The sequence below is a fragment of the Melitaea cinxia genome, chromosome 30 (genome assembly GCF_905220565.1).
Source record: "Melitaea cinxia chromosome 30, ilMelCinx1.1, whole genome shotgun sequence".
In the NCBI taxonomy this organism is placed as follows: Eukaryota; Metazoa; Arthropoda; class Insecta; order Lepidoptera; family Nymphalidae; genus Melitaea; species Melitaea cinxia.
This window is the reverse complement of record NC_059423.1, coordinates 70,580-97,224: the sequence shown is the minus strand read 5'-3', so window position 1 is coordinate 97,224 and position 26,645 is coordinate 70,580. Positions and strand designations below refer to the sequence as shown.

The 26,645-nt window shown below is 35.6% G+C and overlaps 1 protein-coding gene across 1 annotated transcript in view; it reads right to left on the bottom strand.

Moving 5' to 3' along the window:
* Positions 1-11,574, bottom strand: part of LOC123668044 (multidrug resistance protein homolog 49-like) — an 88,796-nt gene extending 77,222 nt beyond the window's left edge. Inside the window, 1 exon segment of the mRNA XM_045601837.1 lies at positions 11,315-11,574. Within this exon segment, the coding sequence (XP_045457793.1) occupies positions 11,315-11,410 (96 nt within the window). The 5' untranslated portion in view covers positions 11,411-11,574.
* Between the last annotated feature and the right edge of the window lie 15,071 nt (positions 11,575-26,645).

Genomic DNA, 26,645 nt, shown 5'->3' with positions numbered 1-26,645 from the left:
TTTAACCGCGCGGGACGTGTGCACACAAAAGTCGAACACCTTAAACTTGACCGCCGGACCGGTTCTCGTTCAAACGTAGGACGCGTCGACTGGCTGCGAGTCTAGCTTGAGTTTCATTTCGCAATATTACATACAAGTTCATTCATATTTATTAACCGACTTCCAAAAAAGGAGGAGGTTCTCAATTCGACTGTATTTTTAACCGACTTCCAAAAAGGAGGAGGTTCTCAATTCGACTGTATTTTTTTTTATGTATGTTACATCAGAACTTTTGACCGGGTGGACCGATTTCGACAATTTTTTTTTTAATCGAAAGGTGGTGTGTGCCAATTGGTCCCATTTAAATTTATTTGAGATCTAACAACAACTTTTCGAGTTATATCTATATCCCAAGTTTAGCACCATGATAAGGAAACCAGGATCTGATAATGGGATCCCAGAGAAATCGAGGGAAACTCTCGAAAATCCGCAATAACTTTTTACTGGGTGTACCGATTTTGAGAATTCTTTTTTTGTTGGAAAGAAGATATCCCTAGTTTAGTACCATGATAAGGAAACCAGGATCTGATGATGGGATCACTACTTTTTGAGTAATCTTTGATAACGCGTAGTTACTTGACTATTTTTTCGTCGATCTACGTTGTATTACTCGTCGATGTAATTGAAGTCGGTTTTTTTTGGTTTGCGAGCAAACACAATTATTTTTAAACTAAATTTAGTATATTAAGTAACTATTTAGAAAACATATTTATTGTAGAACCACCCTCTTTTTATTTTTTTAACCGACTTCAAAAAAAGGAGGAGTTTACTGAATTCGACCACATATATATATATATATTTTTTTTAATGTATGTTCGAGGATAACTCCGTCGTTTATGAACCGATTTTGATCTTGTTTCGTTGGAAAGGAAATATCCCTAGTTTGGTACCATGATAACGAAACCAGGATCTGATGAAATGAAATTACTATTGATGCCATCTTCCATGTATCTGTACGGATTCTGTGCCCTTGTTGTACTCAGCGTATGTAGTAACTAAAATTAATTTAAATATAACTCACTTTCGTTTTAGTCAGCACAAGTAAATCACGTTCTATTCAAACCTCTTATTTACAACAAGCTCGCTGTGTCCTGCCTCAATTAAATTAATATCACCAAGCATTATTAATTAAAATAATATAATGTCTTCTATCTGTATAAATTAAAGGAGATTGTAATCTCAACCGCAGTGATTGATTTCTTTTGTATCTTCTTTCCTCCATTGTCGCCATTAAAAGTATTACGTGATTAATTAAAATTAATTATTGAAATGAATTACAAAGTTTTTTAATTTTTTAATATAACCATTGATATATAATTGTATAAAATAAAAATATGTCTGACTAACACAAAATAACTGGTTTAAAAAAGGTCTAAGAAACCATATCAAGCTCGAAGTGCTTGAGAATCTGCTCAGTGAGTCGATGTCTATACAAAATTTTACACGAAATCTTGTTCAACAAGTTTTGTGTATTTGCAAAGCGCTGAATCTTGGTTTGTACGTCTGTTTAGTGTTTAGGTTTAGACAAAATGTTTAATAATTTTCGTTCTGAGTATACCTCAGTACAGCAATACCTCAGGAGTCAAACTTACAGAAGATCACAGCTCAATAACACTCTTCTCAAGCGGTGTTGTGTTCCTGTGTGAGGAAGGTAGAAGGTAGGAAGTTAGAAGGTAGCTCCTGGGGATGGTCGAGGAGAGGGTCGAGGATAGGGTCGGGAACGTGTTCGTGATGCTTCTGCTGTTGCAGGCGTCTAACATCATTCATCATCATCATCATTTCAGCCTATTGCAGTCCACTGCTGGACACAGGCCTCCACAAGTTCATGCCAAAAATAGAGTGAACTCATATGTGTTGCCCATAGTTACCACGCTGGGCAGGCGGGTTGGTGACCGCAGGGCTGGCTTTGTCGCACCGAAGACGCTGCTGTCCGTCTTCAGTCTGTGTATTTCAAAGCTAGCAGTTGGCCGGTTATCCCGCCATCTATCGGCTTTATAAGTTCCAAGGTAGTGGTGAAACTGTGTTATTCCTTAGTCGCCTCTTACGACACTCACGGGAAGGGGTGGCTATATTCTTTAATGCCGTAGCCAAACAGCAGGCGTCTATAGGCTACGGTAATCGCTCACCATTAGGTGGGTCGGACGCCTGTTTACAGCCGTTGTGATATAAAAAAGATCTTATCACTATCACAGGGACCTCCAGGGAACCCCTAGGGCAGAGGACTAGCTAGATGTTAAAAATAATAATTGTATGATATCTAATGAGTAATTAATAAATAAAGTCTTTATACCGAAAAAGCAATGTTATTTCATTTTATTTTAAGGGAACATGCACAAAGGTGGTGTCATCGCTTGAAGGGCGATCATCTAGGTAAACAGCCCCTACTTGTTAAACGGGAAAGTACGACGAGCAGATCAGTGATTCCACGAAGGAAAGTAACGCCGGCATGTTTTGATTGAAGCAGGGAATCCCGCAGCGGAAATATTCAGCTTTACGTCCAAGAATGTTAATATTATGGTAATGAAGCTCTGACGTAGAAGTGACGAAATTTTGACGGTATCAGAACGCACTTCGATTTAGTATTCGTTGTTGCTTTATTTGTTTTCGTTAATCTCCCCACTGCGTTATAGAGAACTGATGTAGTAATTGCATCTGTTATCACAAATTACTTAATTTTTTTTTTATGTCACTAAGTCGGCAAACAAGTGTACGGCTCACCTGATGGTAAGCGATTACCGTAGCTTATAGACGCCTGCAACACCAGAAGCATCGCAAGCGCGTTGCCGACCCAATCCCCTATCCCCCAGGATTTAATTATTAATAAATTAAATTTATTTGTGATAATTGTGTTTGCTCGCAAACGAAAAAAAAAAACCGACTTCAATTACATCAACAAGTAATACAACGTAGATCGACGAAAAAATAGTCAAGCAACTACGCGTTATCAAAGATTACTCAAAAAGTAGTTATCAGATCTCGATAAAATTTATATGTGACTATATGATAAACATCAGCTTTCGATTAAATTAAAAATTATCAAAATCGGTACACCCAGTAAAAAGTTATTACGGATTTTCGAGAGTTTCCCTCGATTTCTCTGGGATCCCATCATCAGATCCTGGTTTCCTTATCACAGTACCAAACTAGGGATATCTCCTTTCTAACAAAAAAAGAATTATCAAAATCGGTATATGCAGTAGAAAGTTATGCGGTATAATACAACGTAGGTCGACGAAAAAAGCGTCAAGTAAAAACGCATTATTAGATATAACTCGAAAAGTAGTTGTTAGATCTCAAATAAATTTAAATGGGACCAATTGGCACACACCACCTTTCGATTAAAACAAAATTTGTCGAAATCGGTCTACCCGGTCAAAAGTTCTGATGTAACATACATAAAAAAAAAAAAAAAAAATACAGTCGAATTGAGAACCTCCTCCTTTTTTGGAAGTCGGTTAACAAAGTACATGAAGTTTTGAAGTTTAGGCCATCGCCTTAATTAGGTGTACTTTGAAATGGAAAATTTGAGATTACTTTTCAAATATAAATGTAAGTAACGTAATGAAATGTATTTCAAAAGTAATATAAATATTACGAAATTAAATGCAACAACAACATACACGTAAACAGCGCATGTATGACAGTAGATATAAACATTAAGACTATATAATTAGTAAATTTATGTAACTGAAAACAATCAGAAATAGAAACAACAATATTTAATAAATTATATATTTTTATTATATATAATTTTTTAATTTAATAAATTATATATATTATTATACATAACAATTGAATAACCTTCAAAAATAATTATTATAGATTTATAGATTTGTATTTACATATCATGTATTTATTTATGTATGTATGAGTTGTATATGTATGTCTGTTGGGTTGTCTGGACGAGATCACTATCGAGTGATAAGACCGCCCTTTTGGACTCTAAGTAACTTAATATAAACATAATGTGAAGGTTTGATAAGTTAATTTTAAGTGCAATTAAGTTATTTATTATTATTAATATTAAAAATATCTAAAGAATGTCTCTCTCCGGCCTAAACTCACTATATGTCTCCTCACGGTTGTACATATATAATAGTGATAAATCACTGAATTATGATAACGGCGTAAAAAAAGTGCGTAGAATATTGAAAAACACCTTAAAATGATATGCCCCACTTTGACCACTGCGGTTGCAATTATTGTTATAATTTTTATAATTTTGATTTTCCTCTCAAAACAAAGCTTATGTCACTTATTATCAGCGATAACATAGAATTCTACTTGTCAAAGTATTATCAAAACAAGACCAGTAGTTTTGAGATTAAACGTAACAAAAAGAAAAAAAAGAAACAAATTAAATCACTATATAGTATAAAACAAAGTCGCTTTCTCTGTCCCTATATCCCTATGTATGCTTAAATCTTTAAAACTACGCAACGGATTTTGATGCGGTTTTTTTAATAGATAGAGTGATTGAAGAGGAAGGTTTATATGTATAATACATGGATAATATAATAGAGGAACACTGATAGTTTTTGCAACCGTGCGAAGCCGGGGCGGGTCGCTAGTAAATAAATAAAAATTTTATTATTTCTATATCCCTCATACAAAGCATTGCGGTCGAGCCTTCCCAGTGAGTAGTCGTAGACACTCGTTCGGGTCGATAGATATAAGAAAATTATTTCAATCTCTTCTCTTTTCACCGAGTCAAAATAAATAATTTCTCTTTGTAATATGTTTACATGTATTAACGCAGTGAGTAGGCAATAAAACTCATAAAATATAACATGATTAATACTTGAATCGACTTGTAATCACGAGGAAAGGGCGGAGATGGGAAGTCCCTCTGTACTGAACTTGTGAGGTCATTCTCGAAGCAATGTGTACATATAAGAAAGTTATCCGCGTCTGAGTACATGAAAAATATCCGGGTAAAACTAATTATGGAGTCTTTATGAGAGCAATAGAAGACAATATTATTTCTTTAGAATTTTTGTCTGTCTTTATGTTTGTTCAGACCATTTCTTGTATGTATAAAAACCCCTCCTTCATCCATTACCAGCTGACATATTCCCATTGAACTACCACTGATTTACGGTCCCATAGCAGTAGTATAACAGGATGTTTACCTTTATAAGTATAGACCAAATGACTAGCAAATTTGGAAAAGTCCTTAAAATTTTCACACATATAGCCAAAACAAATATTTATCATGAGCGGGAACTGAACCTAAAACAGCCAGCGCAAAACCCAGATACTGCGACCGCTTGCCAATTACATGGCAATGTTTCGCCAATGATCCCAAAATGAGAGTCGAGGTAATAATGCATTTAAGATAAAAAGCAACTTGACCGCGAGTGACCCCCAGTGTCGCCACTTGTATGAAACGGTACAAATCCTGTTTCAAACTTAACCGACACATTCTTACGTACCCGTATGTAGCTTAGCTAGTGATAAATACACATGTATCATCACTAGCTAAGCTACTCGGTTTCTGCCGCGTTAATTTAAGGTAAAAACGTAGGTATTCAAATCTTATACAGCTTACAGCCTTCGTCGGTAAGTGGACGAACCAGCATAAAAAGAAATTTTCAACTCGACCCAGTAATTGCCGAGATTAGCGCGTTTAAACAAACAAACCATTCATCTTTATAACAGTATAGATTGTAGTGTAATTGCAACGAAGTCGGGTTGTACACGCGTATATTACAAACGCAGATTAAGTCGCCACCAAAGGCTGGGGTGGGACTGGACTTTTGGTTGGTTTAAAATGTACAAAATCAAAACTACGGAACCGATTCTTGAAAAATGCTGCACCAGGAGATGCTTTCGTTACACTGAGTGACGCGGGCGGTGTTTTATCGGAAGAAATCTTAAGTCGTGTAATTAACGCGCGCGAAAACGAATAAGAAATAAAGAGATGTTGTTTTAAAAATTAAAATTATTACATGTAAACACCAGGTAGGAACGAAGTTCCTTCGGATAGCATAGAAGCAAAACAATTTGAAAAAAAATGTTGAATTATATATATATTTTCTAGTTCTTGATTTTTTTTTAATTTTGTTGATTGGTTTTTAATTAAGTACATAAAAGTATTTAGGAAATTTAGTATTTTAGAAAATAACAAATACCGTAAAATAAAATAAATCAAACAAAATAATAATAATAATAATAATTCAAACTATTAAGTGAAATAAAAAAATATATGGCTTTATTTATTTTTGTCGACAATATAAAATTACATAAATAATTTAAAAAAAAGTTTTCTAGCAATATTTTTGTTTTATAAACGTCATATTACACAGTCGTGTGACTGATATTACGTCACTTCCGTTATATATTTTTCTTACGGTTTTAGTCTCACGTTTTTTTCAGTTCGCTCGCCCAGCTAAATGTCAACCTGCCCTAAGGAACTTCGTTCCAAAAATTAAAAATTAATAACATAGAACCGTAATCAATTTTTCGGCCACTTGAGTTGAATCATCCGTTTTTGTTAACACAAATGAGTGAACGCGTTTACTGAAAAGTTTCGAGAAATATAATCGCGTGGGGTTGACTTTGCGATAATACATTATAATTGAATAATTAAAAGTATTTTTAAAATGTACTTTTTTACATGATTATCGTTTGACTTTAAAATTATATAATTGTAATCATCACAGTAATGTGATATCTTTATATAATTTAGTAACTAAATTCTAACGCAAATAATAATACTTTAAAAAAAGAAAAAAAAACACGCTTTTATGGGAACTGAAACCTAACAAAATGTGGGAATTAGCACTACTGCTAAAAATCCAAAAACATTAAGAATTTTATTTATTTAGACAAGGATTAATATATAAATTTAGATACAACCAAAAAACTTCATAAATGGTTGATAAGCGTGAGATGAAAATTAATGTGTTGCAGAATGTATTTCAAAAAGTAGTCGGTGTATTAAGAATTACGGCGCAATATATTTATAACAATATTATGTATATTTACCAGAATATTCATTGTTTTGATATAAATAGTAATAATCGCATTGTAAACACGAGAAAGAATAACAAAATCGTAACTCCAAGTTTCCGACTGCGCAAAGTAAACGTCTCCTTTCTGGGTTGTGGTATTCGCATGTATAATAAAATCCCACAAACAGTTTTGGAATTGTCTCAACATAACTTTAAAGTGTTTATTAAAAATCAATTAATAGATAAAGCGTATTATTCTGCGTATATATGCTGTATAAGCGTATAAGCTGTGTGGCTACGGCATTAAAGAATATAGCCACCCCCTCTCTTCCGGTGGGTGTCGTAAGAGGCGACTAAGGGATAACACAGTTCCACTACCACCTTGGAACTCATAAAGCCGACCGATGGCGGGATAACTGCGGTCACCACTCCGCCTGCCCAGCGTGGTGACTATGGGCAAAACACACGAGTTCACGCCATTTTTGGGGCGAAATTGTGGAGGCCTGTGTCCAGCAGTGGACTGCGATAGGCTGAAGTGATGAGGTATTAATTTCTTATTTTGAACACCCTAATCTCAGGGATTTGGGGAGGCCTATATCCACCAGAGGACTGAAGTGGTGATTATGATGAGTGATGAGACGCCTATACCTGTGTCATGTTATTACCATTTGACGCCGGTTTGAAATACGTAACTTGAATTATTTTATTATAAATTTAAAATGTTTTATTCCTTTGTATTTAGTTGTAACGTCGGTTATGCTTTTTGTTGATCATTTCATTTTTTGTGTGTGAAAAACTCGTAATTTTTACGAGCATAATATAATAATAATCTGTATATATCTTAATCATTACTGTAACTTAACTACTTGCAACTATAACTCTGTTTGGAGAAGAGTAGCTTGTCATGGTTGTTGAATACATGCCATCGACATTACAAAAGTGTACTTTTATACAAAGCTAGGCGCAGATGACACATTTTACATGATAAACATTGGTTGTCTGTAAAGTTGGTTTACTGTCGACAGTTTAACGTGACAATGTCATGACAAAACATCTCCTCGGACGCATAGGACACTCGAGTGGAAAAGAGAAAGATGCGACGCAAGCGCACAACGTGCGTAACGGGATAACGAGTCATCCTTTTTCGCGCATGCAGCCGGCGTTCATCGATTTATTAGACGTTGTCACGTCAAAAATTCAGTAAGTAAACGATAAAATAGTGCCTAAACGAACGAGTAATAATTACAAGTTAAATGAAAGTAAACGCTTAACAGAAGATAACGGTGTTTGCTCGCAAACGACAAAAAAATCGACTTCAATTACAACGACCAGCAGTGCAGTGTATAGGGAGACGAATAAATATACAATTAAATACGCGTTATTAGATATAACTCAAAATACTAGTCAGATCTCAATCAATTTTAAATGAGACAACATGGCAAGCATCACCTTTCGATTAAAAAAATAATCATCGAAATCGGTCCACCCAGTCCAAAGTTCTCAGGTAACACACACAAAAAAAATACAGTCAAACTGAGAACCTCTCCTTTTTTGGAAGTCGGTTAAAAAATACAAAACCTCCTCTTTTGAAGTCGGTTTTGACTATTTTTAGTCTATATACGTTGGATCGATTGTCGATGTAATTGAAGTCGGTTTTTTTTCGTTGGCGAGCCATTACAATTATATTACATTAAAATTTTTAAGTATATATTTATGCTAAGCTTATTATTATTATATGCTTAAGTTTTTATAGTACACAAGTCTCAATTAACCTTTTGTAAAAAACAGACTGTAGTTTTTTCTTGCCGACTCTTCTCAGCAGAATAGTCTACGTTCCGAATCAGTGGTACCTTCGACTATAATTAATATACTTAATAATTCTGTTGCAGGCAAACGAAGAAAAACCGACTTCAATTATATCGACAAGTAATACAACGTAGGTAGACGAAAAAATAGTCAAGTAAATACGCATTATCAAAGATTACTCCAAAAGTTGTAATCAGATCTCGATGAAATTTAAACGTGACCACGTGATAAACATCGGCTTTTGATTAAATTAAAAATCATTAAAATCGGTACACCCAGTAAAAAGTTATGCGGATTTTCGAGAGTTTCCCTCGATTTCTTTGGTATCCCATCATCAGATCCTGGTTTCCTTATCATGGTACCAAACTAGGGATATCTCCTTTCCAACAAAAAAAGAATTATCAAAATCGGTTCATAAACGACGGAGTTATCCCCGAACATACATTTAAAAAAAAATATACGGTCGAATTGAGTAACCTCCTCCTTTTTTTGAAGTCAGTTAAAAACTATAATAGTCTTTAAGTATATTAATGTATATTAATGTATATTAATATATATATATATATATATATATATATATATATATATATAATATATTAATAGTAATATTATAATCATAATTTGTAAAATGACGGTTCAATATTACTTTTATAGAGCCTACTCGAATAATGAAATTATTGATTTTGATTTTGTAACATCGTGGTTTTTTTTTGTCAACTGAATCGAAGTAAAATATTCCTTTCTTGGTTGCGCTCAGCGTATTATTTCGGCTAAATTTTCGTGTACCTAGTATTATTACTAAAAAAACACTATATTATAAAATATATTATAAATACTCTTTAAGAGCCGAACTTGACGTGATCTTCACTCATTTGTTTAATGGATAAAATTTAATTATCATCTTTTTAGTATGTTAAAAATAAATCGCGAAAGGGTTAGCGCTGGACAATTCCTGGCGAGTCCATATTATATTCGGTACCCGACATTCAAACCAGACTTAAGCAGCAACCCTAAGTCATCGTATTCGCTATGAAAAAGCGCTGATTTTTATGCAAGATTTATTTATTAAATTACTAGCTGCCCGTGCAGACTTTGTTCTGTCAAAAGTTAATAGTATAACTTTTTTTTAATTTTGTTTTGTTTGGGCTTTAAGGAACATACAAAGAAATAAATTAGCCGAATTGGTCGAGCCATTCTCAAGCTATGCGCTTGCAACATTCATTTTTATTTATATAATATAGATTAAACATGTGGGTGAAAGTAACTAGAACAATATGCCAGGACTAGTAGACAACTCAAAGTTTGCATTTTCTGCAGGTTTCGTACTGTCGGTAGGTAATAAACGTAGGTTCATTCATAAAAAAAAAAGAAATTTATGAATTTTGTATTAAATATAGCTTGGCGAGGAATTTGTAGTCAACGGTTTCGCGATTATTTTTCTAATAATAAGATAATTTTCATCCATTGAGCACGTGGGTAAAGAATCGCCAGCTAAATGTGAACACGAATACAAACATGAACTTGTTCAGCTACAAGCAAGTTGTAAAGTTTTGATACTTTAAAAAATTGACGAAGTTTCCTTAACGGAGAAGCTTTTGAATGCAGACATATTAATTATAACCAAATCAGTAGAATTCTTCAAATAAGCATGATGAAACAAAAGGAAAAAACGTTGTTTTTTTATATTTATTAACATTAAATATTGTCGTCGAGCGTCACACGGCAAACTTATTTTTAATGTAATGTTAGAATAAAACAACTTATTTTTTTACACTCAAATAATTGCGAGTAGTTACCAAGTATGACGGTCCGTAATTTTTATTTAATTTAATTTTAAGTAATCGTTAAGGAACAGTGAACGCTGTTATAAAGTAGTTATATATTAATTAACGTAAATGAATTAATCATTAGTTCATAAGTAAGGGAATAAGAATATTATTTATTTTAAAACAGTTTTTTAGGGACAAATCTGTATCTTCATATCGCGTTGATAGTGCAATTAAATAATGAGTAGGTATTGTAGCACTTTAAAAGTTTCTTTTGATATATAAAATGTTTATCAAGTTTATACATTATTTAATGTATATTATATAAATAAGATTTATTTATATTATATTAAAAGTATAGGTTTTGTGTCATAAACAGGACTCGTACAAAAGTATTTGGCGGTAAATTTGGCACTACGTACCAAAATGTTTCAATTTATATTGCTTAGCAACTAACTTCATAAAGACCAGATGTAACGAAGCCAATAATTAAGCATAACTTAATTTTAATGTATGCACCCTTCGCGATTTTAAACGGACATTATTTCAAATTTTTCGGAAACATGCAAGATGAAATCGTAAAAATATTGTCTAACCGACGCGAACGAAATTTTTGAACAAGTTTAGCGTTTGCAAACCCAGCGATGCCGATTTAAATCGCGACCGTTTGGTAGCCAGTTAATGCCTTTTATCCACTTGGATATTTTATTATAATGCAGGTAATAATTGTTATTAAAATAAACTCACCAAATCAAAAAATCCGATACTCTCTTTTTCTTTTTTGTACCCCAAGTCGTAAGCCTTTCCCTTGTGGCTCACGAACCGCTTCGCCTGGCCCTTCATGATTTATTATTATATCTCAATTCAATAAACTTCATAGATATCACTTAAATAATTAACTTTTTATGCTTTTAACTAATCGCGAAGTATTTTGTAGAAACGGGCGCACGACCGCACCTCACACGATCTCAGATGGTACTGAAGCCAATCGCGAAATGCCTAACGAAATATAGTGGTCAGTGGTCTTACTGGCCACTGGGAAACCCCTGCAGCTTTCTCAACATCGAGTAAACGTATACGTTTGTCTCATATAATATCTTACAGGAAAACCGTTAGTTATCTTCCGTAATACTTATGAAACATACGTTTGAAGTTTAATTTTTTATTTATTTATCTGAATTCGAGATGTTTGATTCATTGTTCGCTATTTAATTACGAGTTGAATAATACGTATTTATACATCGCGAATAAAATCTAAAATACATTCTTGAATACAATTAAATCATTTCTGGATTTATGATTCATAAATCTTATTTTAATAATACATCGTGCTAGATTGAGAGGCGTGAGAAAATATAATTTCATATAAAATGTTTGCCAACATTTATCACACATGAATAATTTATTTTTAGATTGGCGTTATTACCTGTAATCTTAAATACTTAAGGTTATACTCTAGCTTAAGACGAGTCGTAGGTTGAAGGGTTTCTGTACTTTCCAACTTATAGATAAGTTGTTGACTAGCCCGTTGGTTCACTTTGCCCTGCTTTTTGTTCCGCGGGTTGCGGTTTCCATTCCCGCCTGCGTGTGTATTTATATATTATACCCAGTAATGTAATATATGTAATGTGTGTATTATTTCTATGTATATTTATTTAAAAGAATACTTAGCTATATCTACTGTGTAGCTACGGTAGTAAAGAATATAGCCACCCCCTCTCTTCCCGTGGGTGTCGTAAGAGGCGACTAAGGGATAACACAGTTCCACTACCACCTTGGAACTTTAAAAGCCGACCGATGACGGGATAACCATCCAACTGTTGGATTTGAAATACACAGGCTGAAGACGGGCAGCAGCGTCTTCGGTGCGACAAAGCCAGCTCGAGCGTGGTGACTATGGGCAAAACACATGAGTTCACGCCATTTTTGGCACGAAATTGTGGAGGCCTGTGTCCAGCAGTGGACTGTGATAGGCTGAAATGATGATGATGATGATGACTTAGCTATAACAGTCGTCTGTTACTCGTAACACAAGCGTTAAGTTGCTCAACATGGGAACAGATGGCCGTGTGTGTACTTTATAATATATTTGTATCTAATTATTTAAAAAAAAGTAAGACTAATCGAGATTAGAGCACAGGAGAAAATATCTGGTTGCAAGTGTGGAGCGGAGAAATACCTTACAGGAGCTCACAGCCAAATGATACTGCTCGCAAATACTTCAAGCTTTTCTGTGGTCAGAATTCCTGTAATAAGGTAGCCGAAGCTTCTGGAGATGATCTACGTCAACAGCCAGATATGGTTAGTGTTACAGGCGTACATACCATTACAGCTTACCATTAGACGGTATTACAAAAGGAAATGACTGACTAGGTATGACTCAAATCTCAATTTTATTAGACTCCGCGGTCTGTATGTGCGTCAGTTTACCAACACATAGGTACGTAAAAAATTAAAAATCCACACAAACAATGTTACTGGCGGGCGGCAGTTAGTAATACATATACAATAAAATAAAATCGTTTATTTCGTTCCCACGTGATTAATCCAATACTGTGTATTTTAACTTAACCAAAAACAAATCCTGCGATTAAATGTTGACCTGTTCTTGGTTTCAGGTTCACCTGAAATATAGTTTGTGTTAAGCGGATGACAATGTAAGAGGTATCATGACTTGGAACTGTGGTCTTGTCCTTACAATAACGGACACAAATAAATGGAGTTATCAAATTTAGTGCAGTCACTCGATTCCCGTAAATGAAAAACATTTGTATTGGCCATGCAGATGTTTGCCGTGGTCTGGGTGTTTGTGCAGTCCTTATGAGTCTCCCCACCGTGCCTCGAAGAGCACCAGTCCCGGTGGTTATCATGTACATCTGATAACGACACACTCACTCATATTATATATCTGCCAACCCGCGTTGGAGCAGCGTGGTGGATTAAATAAATAAATAAAATAAAATAAACTTTATTGGTAACAAACACTACATATGTAAGATAAAATTCAAAAAAGAAATATAAATAAATAAAAAAATGAATTTGTGATGTCACCAATCGGACACCCACTCAGTATCGTCGAGACATCGTGACCCCAACACTGATTTTCAGTGAGCACCGTGTGTTGTAGACAGGAACATACTATGGTAAGGAATAACAAAATGAGAAAATAACCGGATATGAAAAATATGCTGATGCGGTGATTTGGAATTTGATGTAGTATTTTTATCGCTATAATTAAGAAATTGCTGTTAAACGTTAATTACAAGTGTTTATGAACTGTCGTCACTGATACACTAAAACGGTCATTTTGTCATTCGTATTATTTTAAGTAAAACAATTTTATTACATCACTAGCTGTGCCCGCCACTCCGTCCGCGTGGAATTTAAAAAAAAGATATTTTTGAGTTTGCAGAGTTATCAAATAAATTAATTTCTAAAATAAAAGTACCTTAAGTTAATAATTATAACTACAGATATCTGCCAGTGAAAGTCTCGTCTAAATCGGTCCAGCCGTTTCAGGGATTAGCCGGAACTAACAGACAGCCAGACAGACAAAAATTGTAAAAATGTTATTTTGGTAAATTATGTCATCACTTCAGCGCAATCTAGTCCACTGCTGGACATAGGCCTCCACAAGTTCGCGCCAAAAATGGAGTGAACTCATGTGTTTTGCCCATAGTCACCACACTGGGCAGGCGCGTTGGTGACCGCAGGGCTGGCTTTGTCGCACCGAAGACGCTGCTGCCCGTCTTCGGCCTGTGTGTTTCAAACCCAGCAGTAAGATAGTTATTCCGCCACCGGTCGGCTTTTTAAGTTCCAAGGTGATAGTGGAACTGTGTTATCCTTATCGCCTCTTACGACACCCACGGGAAGAAAGCGGATGGCTATATTCTTAATGCTGTAACCACACAGCACATTTTGGTATATATAACGTGTATATATCGATGTGCATTTAGTAAAAAGCGGTTATTTTATTATTACAAACAGACACTCCAGTTTTATTTATTTGTATAGATTGCGATATATACTAGCTCGTTCAATAAGTCCCGAGACTAACCTGGAAATGGCGCATATATTAAAAACTCTTTTGATTTTTAAAAAGTACTGGCTATCAATACAAGAATATGTGTCAAATTTTTAAAAATGTAAAAAAAATATCAAAAAAATGCTTCAGGGTAAGAAATTTGACTCAAATAGTGAAGTTATCGCAGCAACGGAGGCTTATTTTGAAGCCAAAAACAAATCGTTCTACACACATGGGATAGAAAAGTTAGAAAAGCGTTGGAGGGACTGTGTCGCTCTTGGAGGAGACTATGTTGATGAATAAAAATTAATTTTATAAAAAAGACCTTTTTTTAGTACTTAGTCTCGGGACTTATTGAACCACGTGTTATATTATAGCTAGTAAGTATATCATTTGGTTCAAGATTATATTAATTGTAAAGATGTGTGGGTGTGTTTCACGTAACACAAGACCAAATTTATAATAATTGACATCGTTGCAAATATCATTGAAATCATTCCAGCCGAGTTCAAAAAAGGAGGAGGTTACTCAATTCGACCATATATATTTTGTTATTTTTTTTTTTTAATGTATGTTCGGGGATAACTCCGTCGTTTATGAACCGATTTTGATAATTCTTGTTTCGTTGGAAAGGAGATATTCCTAGTTTGGTACCATGATAAGGAAACTAGGATCTGGTGATGGGATCCCAGAGAAATCGAGGGAAACTCTCGAAAAGCCGCATAACTTTTTACTGGGTGTACCGATTTTAATGATTTTTAATTTAATTAAAAGCCGATGTTTATCATGTGGTCACATTTAAATTTCATCGAGATCTGATTACAACTTTTGGAGTAATCTTTGATAATGCGTATTTACCTACTTGACTATTTTTTCGTTTACCTACGTTGTATTACTTGTCGATATAATTGAGTGATAAGATCATAATTACAAACGCAAATATTCCTCAAAAACAAAGGTATTTTTGGAGATTGCCTTTAATTAAAATCATGCTCAGTCATGGATATACAATAGTCCTTAAATTGAAAAATTTCCTTGTTTTGTTTGATCGATAATAAAACTTTTCCTACAGTCGCTGCTTCCGAGAACTGAACTGAACAGAGCGAACCGTTTGACGTGTGACATTTTTGTGTCGTTATCCTCATAATCGTGTTTACTCGCAAACGAAAAAAAACCGACTTCAATTTCATCGACAAGTAATACAACGTAAGCAGACGAAACAAATTAACAAACGCACTTGTCGTCACTGCGATTTTCGAGGGTTTTCCTCGATTTCACTGGAATTCCATCATCAGATCCTGGTTTTCTTATCATAGTACCACACTTGGGATATCTCCTTTCCAACAAAAAAAAAAAAGAATTATCAAAATCGTGGTTCATAAACGACGAAGTTATCCCCGAAAATACATAAATGTATAGGTATATACGGTCGAATTGAGTAACCTCCTCCTTTTTTGAAGTCGGTTGAAAAATGTAATTTTTGTTCGACATTTTTGTTCAATAATAATATTGTTTTTTTATCACAATATTAAACATATTTTTGTTACAATAAGGGTGCAAACGAGTGGACCTTTCGGCTGCCGTCGTGCATGTGCATCTGAAACATTAGAAATGTACCAACATTTAACAAAATTGCACCATATTCAATTATATATGTAACAAGCAATGCAAAACTTAAAAACTAATTACTTATAGATAATTTTTGTACGAATCATGTCCACGTGGATTGAAAGCAAAAATACTGGTGGCATTACTCCGATCAAAGACAAAAATCAAATTAACGACATAAGAAATTCTTAAATTATTATGTTAGTCCAACTATAAATAATTCTATCTAATCTATATATATAAAAATCAATTGCTGTTCTTTCGTCTCACTGAAACTCGAGAGCGGCTGAACGGATTTATCTCATCTTGGTCTTGAAATGTTCGTGGAGGTCTAGGGAAGGGTTAAAAGGTGAGTAAAATTCGAATAATTTCCGGGAAAACCCTAAAAACAGCCCTTTTCTTTTTCCCATACAAACGTTTTCTAACTAAAATGTAGAGTCAATTTGAAGTTTATTGCTATTCAATAAAGTTCATGTTAAATAATATATTAGGGCGCATTTTATGTAAGTTATTAATGATTAAATTGATCTCAATTATAGACCGCATTTTAATTTAATTTACATACAGTAAAAATGGTATTAACTAGCTATTTCACATTACTTATTATATTCTTGCGGGGGCGTTAACAATGGAAAATTTCCGTTTTTAAACTATAGCTCCTATCGACTCCACTTGATGAAAATTGGTTCAGTAGTTTCGGAGTTACATACCATAGCAGCGCCACCTATCGGGTCCAATTGAGATAAAAACTACCATATCTGTTGTTCTACGTAATATGTAAAACAGCTAAGCCTATTTTAATGGGATTTCCCCAGGCGAATTGACGTAAGAGTAATTCGGCCTAATTTACATTTCTATTTTAGATAATAATAAATTTGTTTTCCGCACATGAAACCAAGTTCCACGAAAACAAACTCTATCGTCTCCTCCACAACAGCGTAAACAATGAGAGAGACCCGTTTATTTTTCATCGGAAAATTAATTTATCACTAAACGGAGATTATACTAGTACCTACTTTTATTTTTCTTTTTTGTCTATAAGTTTACGTTTGTTGTTATTATATCTCTGGCTGTTATGTGACATAAAATTTATTTCGAAATTTAAGAATATCATACATATTTACAACTAGCTGTGCTCGTGACTTCGTCCGCGTAAAATTTAACGAAAAAGCTATTGTTCAGTTCGCAGAAATAAAATGAATATATTTCGAAAATAAAAGTAACTTAAGTTACTCCTTATTACATCAACTATCTGCCCATGGAAGTCCCGTTAAACTCTGTCCAACCGTTTCAGAGATTAGCCGGAGCATATAGACAGACTGTCTTTTTACTAAGGTAGGGCACAGCAGGAATTTCCTGCTCAAAATATAGAGCAGCCCGACTGGGGTACTACCTCGACCTTACAGAAGATCACAGCTAAATAATACTGTTTTCAAGCAGTATTGTGTTCCTGTTGGTGAGTAAGGTGACCAGAGCTCCTGGGGGGATTGGGGATTGGGTCGGCAACGCGCTTGCGATGCTTCTGGTATTGCAGGCGTCTATAAGCTACGGTAATCGCTTACCATCAGGTGAGCCGTACGCTTGTTTGCCGACCTAGTGACATAAAAAAAAAACAGACAGACGTACAAAAATTGTAAAAAATGTTATTTTTGTATATTATGTAACATGTATAAATCGATATGCATTTAGTAAAAAGCGTATAGATTAACAACTAAATGTTTACAAATATGTGCGGTCTAAATCATGTCCGCGTGGAATGATTCCGAGCCGAAGGTTAAATCGTGATTCTCTGACAACAAATGCACCGGCCCTCTTGTCACACATGCAGAGACAATAACACAGGTTGTCATATTATGTATGCCTTAACTATCGTAAATGCTGTTTCTTCTGGTAACTTCCGTGCTGTATTGTGAGCATGAAATGAAATGAAATGACATGAAAACATTTATTTCGTCATAAGGTGACACACACTTAACGAAAGTCAAAATAATGTCTTTTACAAAAATAATAATAACATAAATTAAAAAAAAACTCGTCAATAATAAAAGAAAGTTATGGGCTTCATGGGCGTATTTACCTTTGGACCAAAAAGCCCGGGGCGGCATTTGCGATGGACGGCTCAAGCTGAACACGAAAAAAGAAAAACAAGCTAAAAGTAGGAGAAGGATCAGAGCTTAATCCACCACGCTGCTCCAATGCGGGTTGGCGGATATATTCCCTACTTAATTGCCTGAAACTTAGCATAAAAATGTAAGCTTCCTCTTATCGGGGGGGAGCTGTTACATCCCTATACTGTAGGGATTAATAATGAGTAAGTGCTTCATCAGCACCTTTAACTCCGGAGATTTATTCTATAGTAAAGTTCGAGTTCAGTTCGGATCTGATCGCGGAACCATTAACACTTGCCGAATTTCTCATGTCTAAGTTGTCCTACATTAATTATATTATAAACTAGCTGTGCCCGCGGCTTCGCCCGCGTTGAAATTAGTGTGTCACAAAGTTTTTCCGGCAAACTTCCAGTGAAACTCTAATGAAAATCGGCTTAGCCGTTCCATAAATTTTCCTCTTGCCAATGGTGGAGCCCTCTCTCGTATGGTGAAACCGCATGAAAATCCGTTCAGTAGATTTAGAAGGAATCAATCACATACACTTTTGGGGACTTTATTTTATAATACACTAACTATTCATCATTACAGCCTATACAGTCCACTGCTGGACACAGGCCTCCACAAGTTTACGCCAAAAATAACGTGAACTCATGTGTTTTGCCCATAGTCACCACGCTGGGCAGGCGGGTTGGTGACCGCAGTACTATACAGTACACTAACTATTGCCCGCGACTAAGTCCACGTGGTTATGAAGATATGCATAACTATTAAGATGTTTAACGCAAATTATTTTTTTATTTCAGTCACTTGAAATACTTATCAAACTGAGTAACTTTTTAAAAGGCACAATTTAGTATAATTTAATAGTTATTTTTATAAAACTTTTCTAGACACCACATTTTTAGTTTTATTTTCAGGCTGTATATGTTTCATACAAACTATCAACCCCAATTAAACCCCCTTAGCGGTGGAATATCGTAAAATCCGTTCTTAGCGAACGTCTGCTAACTATAATCTACCTCCCTGCCAAATTTTATCTTTGTCCAACCTGGATGGATAGACCATCCAGCGGTTTTTGAGTTCTCGTGATGAGTGAGTTAGTGACCTATCTCTTTTATACATATAGATTACGATGCATTATTTGGACACCTTCTCACCATCTAAAGAGCGAACATTTTAAATTTCAAGTCTCTTACTTCAAAAACATAGGACTTTCATACAAACTTCCAAACCCCGTATTATCCCCTTAGGGATCGAGTTTCGTAAAATCAGTTCTTAGCGGATGTTTACGCCCTATAAGGAACCTATCTGCTAAATTTCAAGTTTGTAGCTGTTATAGTTCCGGAGATTTCGTGATGAGTGAATCAATCTACCATCCCCCGTTTTAACAACAAAAGGGAGTTGCTTTCTAAAGATACATTATTTGGACACCTTCTCACCACCTAAAGAGCGAACATTTTAAATTTCAAGTCTCTTACTTCAAAAACATGGGCTTTTCATACAAACTTCCAAGCCCCGTTTTACCCCCTTAAGGGTCGAATTTCGTAAAATCCGTTCTTAACGGATGTCTACACCCTATAAGGAGCCTTCCTGTCAAATTTCAAGTTTGTAGGTGTTATACTTTCGGAGATTTTGTGATGAGTGAGTCAACCTACCATCCCCCGTTTTAACCCCAAAAGGGTGTTGATTTCTAAAGATACATTATTTGTACACCTTTTCATTATCTATAAGGCATACATTTTAAATTTCAAGTCTCTTACTTCAAAAACATGGGACTTTCACACAAACTTCCAACCCCCGTTTTACCCCCTTAAGGGTCGAATTTCGTAAAATCCGTTCTTAACGGATGTCTACACCCTATAAGGAGCCTTCCTGTGAAATTTCAAGTTTGTAGGTGTTATAGTTTCGGAGATTTTGTGATGAGTGAGTCAACCTACCATCCCCCGTTTTAACCCCAAAAGGTAGTTTATTTCTAAAGATACATTATTGGGACACCTTTTCATCATCTATATTGCATACATTTTAAATTTCAAGTCTCTTACTTCAAAAACATAGGACTTTCATACAAACTTGCACCCCCCGTTTTACCCCCTTAGGGGTCGAGTTTCGTAAAATCCGTTCTTAGCGGATGTCTACGTCCTATAAGGAGCCTACCTGCCAAATTTCAAGTTTGTAGGTATTATAGTTTCGGAGATTCCGTGATGAGTGAGTGACCTTTCGCTTTTATATATATTATAGATTAATTAGTGTTAATAAATAAATTCTTTTTTAAAAAGATTTTAATTTTTCCAATGATAACAGATCGCTATCAGGTGTATATGATAACAACCGGGACCGACGGCTTAACGTGCTCTCCGAGGCACGGTGCGGAAACCCACAAGAACTGCACAAACACTCAGACCACGGCAAACACCTGTATGGCCAATACAAATGTTAGTCATGTGCGGGGATCGAACCCGCAACCGCCAGCGCAACAGGTACAATCCATGGCTGTAACCGTTGCACCAACGTGGCGTCTCTGTCCAAATAAAATTGGATTTACGGAATAGGCAGTCTAAAAAGAAAAGGTCAGCCGAAAAATTCAGGGGCGCTTAAACCCTCTACAAAATAGCTCTCTAAATCTCCCCACCCTTTTCCCCCTCATTTTTTTAATCAGGTATTCCTCCAATTCTGCCTTTGCTTTCACTTCTAAAGCAGTACTTTTCAAACTTCTTAAATACCTACGCATACCTATAGTACCCCGTTTTAAGCTGTAAAGTTAACGCTTAAATCTAAAACTACGACCTACGCCTGTGTATGTATTTATTTAATATTAACACGTGAAGCAAAATTTTGTACCCCTTTTTACATATGAAATTTCGCACACTTATAGTTTCTATAGAGAAGGAGTGCAAAATGCTAATATTATATTTTTTTACAGTTACACATAAAAATATATGAAATCAATAAAAAAAAATCATTACACACAATACAATTTACACACACGCGCATTATATATATACGCTTTTGTTGATTGTCAAAGTCTCTAGTCGAATTGAAATTTTTTAAAAAAGGTTCATTATTTTCATTATTTTTTGGTTTTTGTTAATTTAAATTTTTAATTATGGTCGAATTTCGACTTCTGGGCGAACACTAATTTATTTAATTATTTACCTTAGTATATTTAGTAAAAAGCTGAAAAGTTTGTATGTTTATTTAAACGCGCTAATCTCACAGGGGCAGATCCAGAGATCAAAAAAGATTGAAGCCCGAAAATAAGCGAATGCTAGTTGGAGCACGAACTCGACCATGAACAATCTTGACTTGTGAACTACTTTTAAATTTGATTATTTCCTTTTTACCGCGCATCTTAGGTATGGAAATAATCATTGGCGGAAGTCAGATATGATTTAGGGTTGTGGGCACACTCGGGCCATTTGCAAAATTTCCATAATTCTATAAGGGAAAAAAATATGTCAATGTTTTGGCTGAAGGTTATAGACATACCCACCGTGCAGAGAACGGTGTGTCCACCCTGTGTTCTCAGGAGCCACTGGTTCGAATTTAAAAATTATTGTTGTTTTGTATAAAATATTTACCGAGAAAGGTTATATAGGTATTTTATGTACTACTCATTCAGTCTATTGCAGTCCACTGCTGGACATAGGTCCTCACAAGTTCGCGCCAAAAATGGCGTGAGCTCATGTGTGTTGCCCATAGTCACCATGCTAGGCACTCGGGTTAGTGACCGCAGGGCTGGCTTTGTCGCACCTAAGACGCTGTTGCCCGTCTTCGGCCTGTGTGTTTCAGAGCCAGCGGTTAGATGGTTATGCCGCCATCATTCGGCTTCTTAAGTTCCAAGGTGGTAGTGGAACCTTGTTATCCCTTAATCGCCTCTTACGACACCCACGGGAAGAGAGGGGGTGGCTATATTCTTTGGTGCCGTAGCCACACAGCACTACTGTGTATGACTGTATAATATTATAGTAGATATGTTTATTCTTCAAATTAACGAGGGTGAAACCGTAGGACACGGCTAGTTAACGATATAAGTCCAGAAAATTCGCAGTTCTCATGTCGCCGTACGATGCGGGTCGCGGTGTGTCATCGCGCCGGTCTGCGGTGGACCGAACATAAAAGTTTATCACTTCTGCGGTCGGCGGTGAACACTCAAAGTGCGCGCAATCTATACGACGTTACATATTATGTTCCAATTTAGCTGTATTTCATTTGATTATTATTTTAGAGACTACATTATGTCATGAGATGCCTGTTTAGTCCGGGCTGTCTACTCCTCACTGTAAAATGCTTTCTAGATAGTCCTTAAATGACCAAATAAATCTTATTTATAAAATTCTCGAGTCACAATGTTAGTAAAATTTGTTTTTTATGTTTTGAATGATTTCTTTGGTAAACCAGTTAGGATAATGTGCCCTCATCAGCGATGATTTTTGCTTAAAAGGAACATATAAATCTATTATACAATACTCCTCCGAAACGGCTAGAGCGATATTTATGAAATTTTGTGTGAATATCGGGTAGGTCTGAGAATCGGCCAACATCTATTTTTAACCGACTTCTAAAAAAGGAGGAGGTTCTCAATTCGACTGTATTTTTTTTTTATGTATGTTACATCAGAAGTTTTGACCGGGTGGACCGATTTCGACAATTTTTTTTTAATCGAAAGGTGGTATGTGTCAGTTGGCCCCATTTAAATTTATTTCAGATTTAACAACTACTTTTCGAGTTATATCTAATAATGCGTTTTTACTTGACGCTTTTTTCGTCGACCTACGTTGTATTATACCACATAACTTTTTACCGGATGTGCCGATTTTGATAATTCTTTTTTTGTTGGAAAGGAGATATCCCTAGTTTTGTACCATTTATTTATTTTTTTTTATTTATTTCATAAGATACACCAGCGATATACTGTATAGTCATTATAACTATTATTACATTTTTATATAGTCCGATTACAGTTACCATTACAGGTGTACACAACATTAGATACAATTTGTCCGGTAAAAACAAAATTCAATTTGAAAGTTAAAACTAAAATAAAACAGTAAAATTGCATTGTTTAGATAAATTACACAATAAAAAAAATATAATAAATAGCAAAAAGTTAATCAAAAATTGTATACAGAATTGTGATGAGATGAAATTATAATTTTATTACTTTCATAGACTATCATTTAAAGAGATATGTATTGAACAATGATAGAAATAATTTAATTTGGAACACAAGTCATAACTATACATACAAATATAATTTTTTCTTAAAACTAAATAAAGTGTCATGAAAAATGTCAATGTCAATGTCAGGGTTAGTTAAGTTATTGTAAGCATTAATCATTCTATTAATTGGGGAGAATTGTCCTAGATTAGTCTTAGAGAAATTTGAATTAAAGGGTTTTTGTTGAGAATTTCTAGGTGTACGGCGTGGAACACTGATGCATATCTGGTAGAGCAAGTCGGGGGAATCCAAGTTATTTCGAACAATTTTAAACAGGGTTATGAGATCAGTTACTTGTCTTCGCTTTTCCAGGGGATGTAATTTAAAATGTTTTAGGCGAGCGGCGTAGTTGGCTCTGTAGGGACTTGTATTGTCTTTGAAGGCTAGGTACCTCGTAAAAGAGCGCTGCACCCGCTCTAGCCTGTTGACATGCGCTCTGTAGTGCGGGTTCCATGCCGAGATAGCGTATTCTAGAATGCTACGTACTAGTCCATTGTAGATCCTGGTGATGCAGTCGGTTCTTTTAAAATCGGCGGTGTTACGCCTGATAAAACCCAGCAATTTCCAGGCCTTGCTGGCAATATAATCGATGTGATCTTTAAATGTGAGCCGACTATCAAGGATAATGCCGAGATCTCTAATGACAGAGACCTCTTCGAGCTGCTGTTTTTGTATGAAGTACTTTGAGTGTACTATGTTCTTCTTGCGGGTGAATTTTATGTGAGCACATTTTGAGGCATTTAATATCATTTTGTTTTTGTTGCACCAGTCTTGGATAGAGTTTAGGTCCTTCTGGAGTAAGCAACTATCTTCAGCGTTCTTTATAACCCGGTAGATTTTCAGGTCGTCAGCGAAAATGGAGCACTCACTATACTTTATGCTTTGGGTAATGTCATTAATGAAGAGCAAGAATAAGATTGGCCCCAAGTGTGAGCCTTGAGGTACTCCTGAAGTAGCGATGAAGGGATCGGAAGTGTAGCCTTTTACAGTTACGCTAAGAGTTCTATTTACAAGATATGATCTAAACCACGAGAGCAATGGATCGTGGATCCCGTATGCCCCTAGCTTTAAGATTAAAATGGAGTGGTCTACTTTATCGAAGGCACTACTAAAATCGGTGTAGATAGAGTCGACTTGCTGCCTGTTATCGACGTTTTTACACAGATCCGATACGTAGGCTATAAGGTTTGAGACTGTGGACCGATTGCGGCAGAAACCGTGCTGGCGAACTGACAACATATTGTTCGAATAATGAGACAAAATGGGACATAGAAGCTTTTCAAAGACTTTCGAGAATACGTTAAGTATGGAAATAGGTCGGTAATTTCGAACGTTGTGCTTTGCTCCTTTCTTAAAGATAGGCAAGATATTTGCAGCCTTCCATGCATCAGGAAAAGTTGAAGATTCTAAAGATTGATCTAAGATTATTTTAAGAGGTAGGGTTAGATATTTATGACATTTTTTGATGAAAATTGGGGGTATACCATCCGGTCCTGCACCTTTGCTTGGATCCAGTGACTTGAGCACTTTATCAATATCTCGTTCCGTTATATAGATCCTAGAGAGTGATTTCTGAGTAAAAAATTCTGTAAAGTTGTTATCATTGTTTATCTGATTCCTGGTTTGAGCATGACAGAATAGGGAAGACAAATGTTCTGCAAAAAGATTGCTTATTTCGCTACCCGAACTAGTTGTTTTATTGTCAAGGGACATTTCGGATGGGATTTGTGTAGATATATCCTTACGCTGTTTTATGTAGGACCAAAACTTTCTGGGTTCGCGTGAAATAGCCTGTTCAGTTCCCTTAATATAGTCAGAGTAGCAGTTTTTCATTAATGATTCGACCCTGTTTTTAGCAAGGGAAAGTTCAAGTTTATCTCTGGGATTACCGTAAATCCTGACTCTTCGTCTAATTTTTTCTTTTTCAGAGATTAGCTTTTGTAAATTTGACGTGAACCAAACGGGGTGCCTCCAGTTTTTATATTTAAATTTAGGGATAGTGCAGTCGATAGTCCTATTAAGAATACAATAGAATTTCTGGACCATGATATTAACATTAGGGCAGTTTTTGAGTTCATAGTCCCAATCAACATTTCTCAGTGCCGAATTTACAGCGCTATAATTCGCTTTTTTAAAGCAATGCGTAGCGAATGGTTTACTAGTTAAGACCTTATTCTGATTCTTCGTGATTACGATGTCTAATACTGGATGGTGCGGATCCAACTTACTAAGCAGGTCAAGAGAATTAGATACTTTAATATTTTCAAAGTTTGCAAGTACCAAATCCAAGACGCGTCCATTGTGATTTTTTATGCTGTTGTAATTAACTAGATTATTCAGCGAGAGAAAGTCGACTAGTAAGAAGCCCAGGTTACTACTATAGTTCGTGGGTGAGGTTTGCGCAGGATTATTAACGTCACTAGTCCAATTAATGAAACCCAGGTTAAAGTCACCCAGAATCAAAAGATCGCCCTGGTAAGACCGCATAACTGAGCTTATGTTGTCCAAGACTGCGTTTAGGGTATTAACATCTAAGGGTGGTGGCAGGTAGAGCACGCAAACCAACAGGTTTTTTGACACACCGCCATTTTCAAACTTTATATTAATCCAGAGGTCTTCGTGCATACTCTCGTAGTGTTCTATTCGGCGTGACTCAAATCTATCGGAAACGGCAAACAGGACTCCTCCACCTGATTTATGTGATAGCGAGGTAGATTGACGGTCTCTTCTGTATATGTTGTAGCTGTTGGAGAATAGTTCACCGTCAACAACGGAGCTGTCTAACCACGTTTCTGTCGCCACTATCATGTCGTATTTTGACTGCAGTGTCGCCAGACGTATGTTGTCCAGTTTTGTATTCATTCCACGGAAGTTTTGATAGTAAATATTAAACATTATGGTGAGTGTTTTCGGTATCGTGAAGCAGTATTGTAAGTTAAAGATTGTTAAGGGTTTCATAACACTTTATTTGCTTAGCCGGTGACTGATCATTCTTCCTTATGAATATGCGACCGTTTCTTATACACACATATCGAAAGCCTTTTTCTTTTGCAATGGTTCTAGTGCGAGCGTGCAGGGCTTTATAATACGGAGAGAGATGTTCAGATACATAAATAAAGG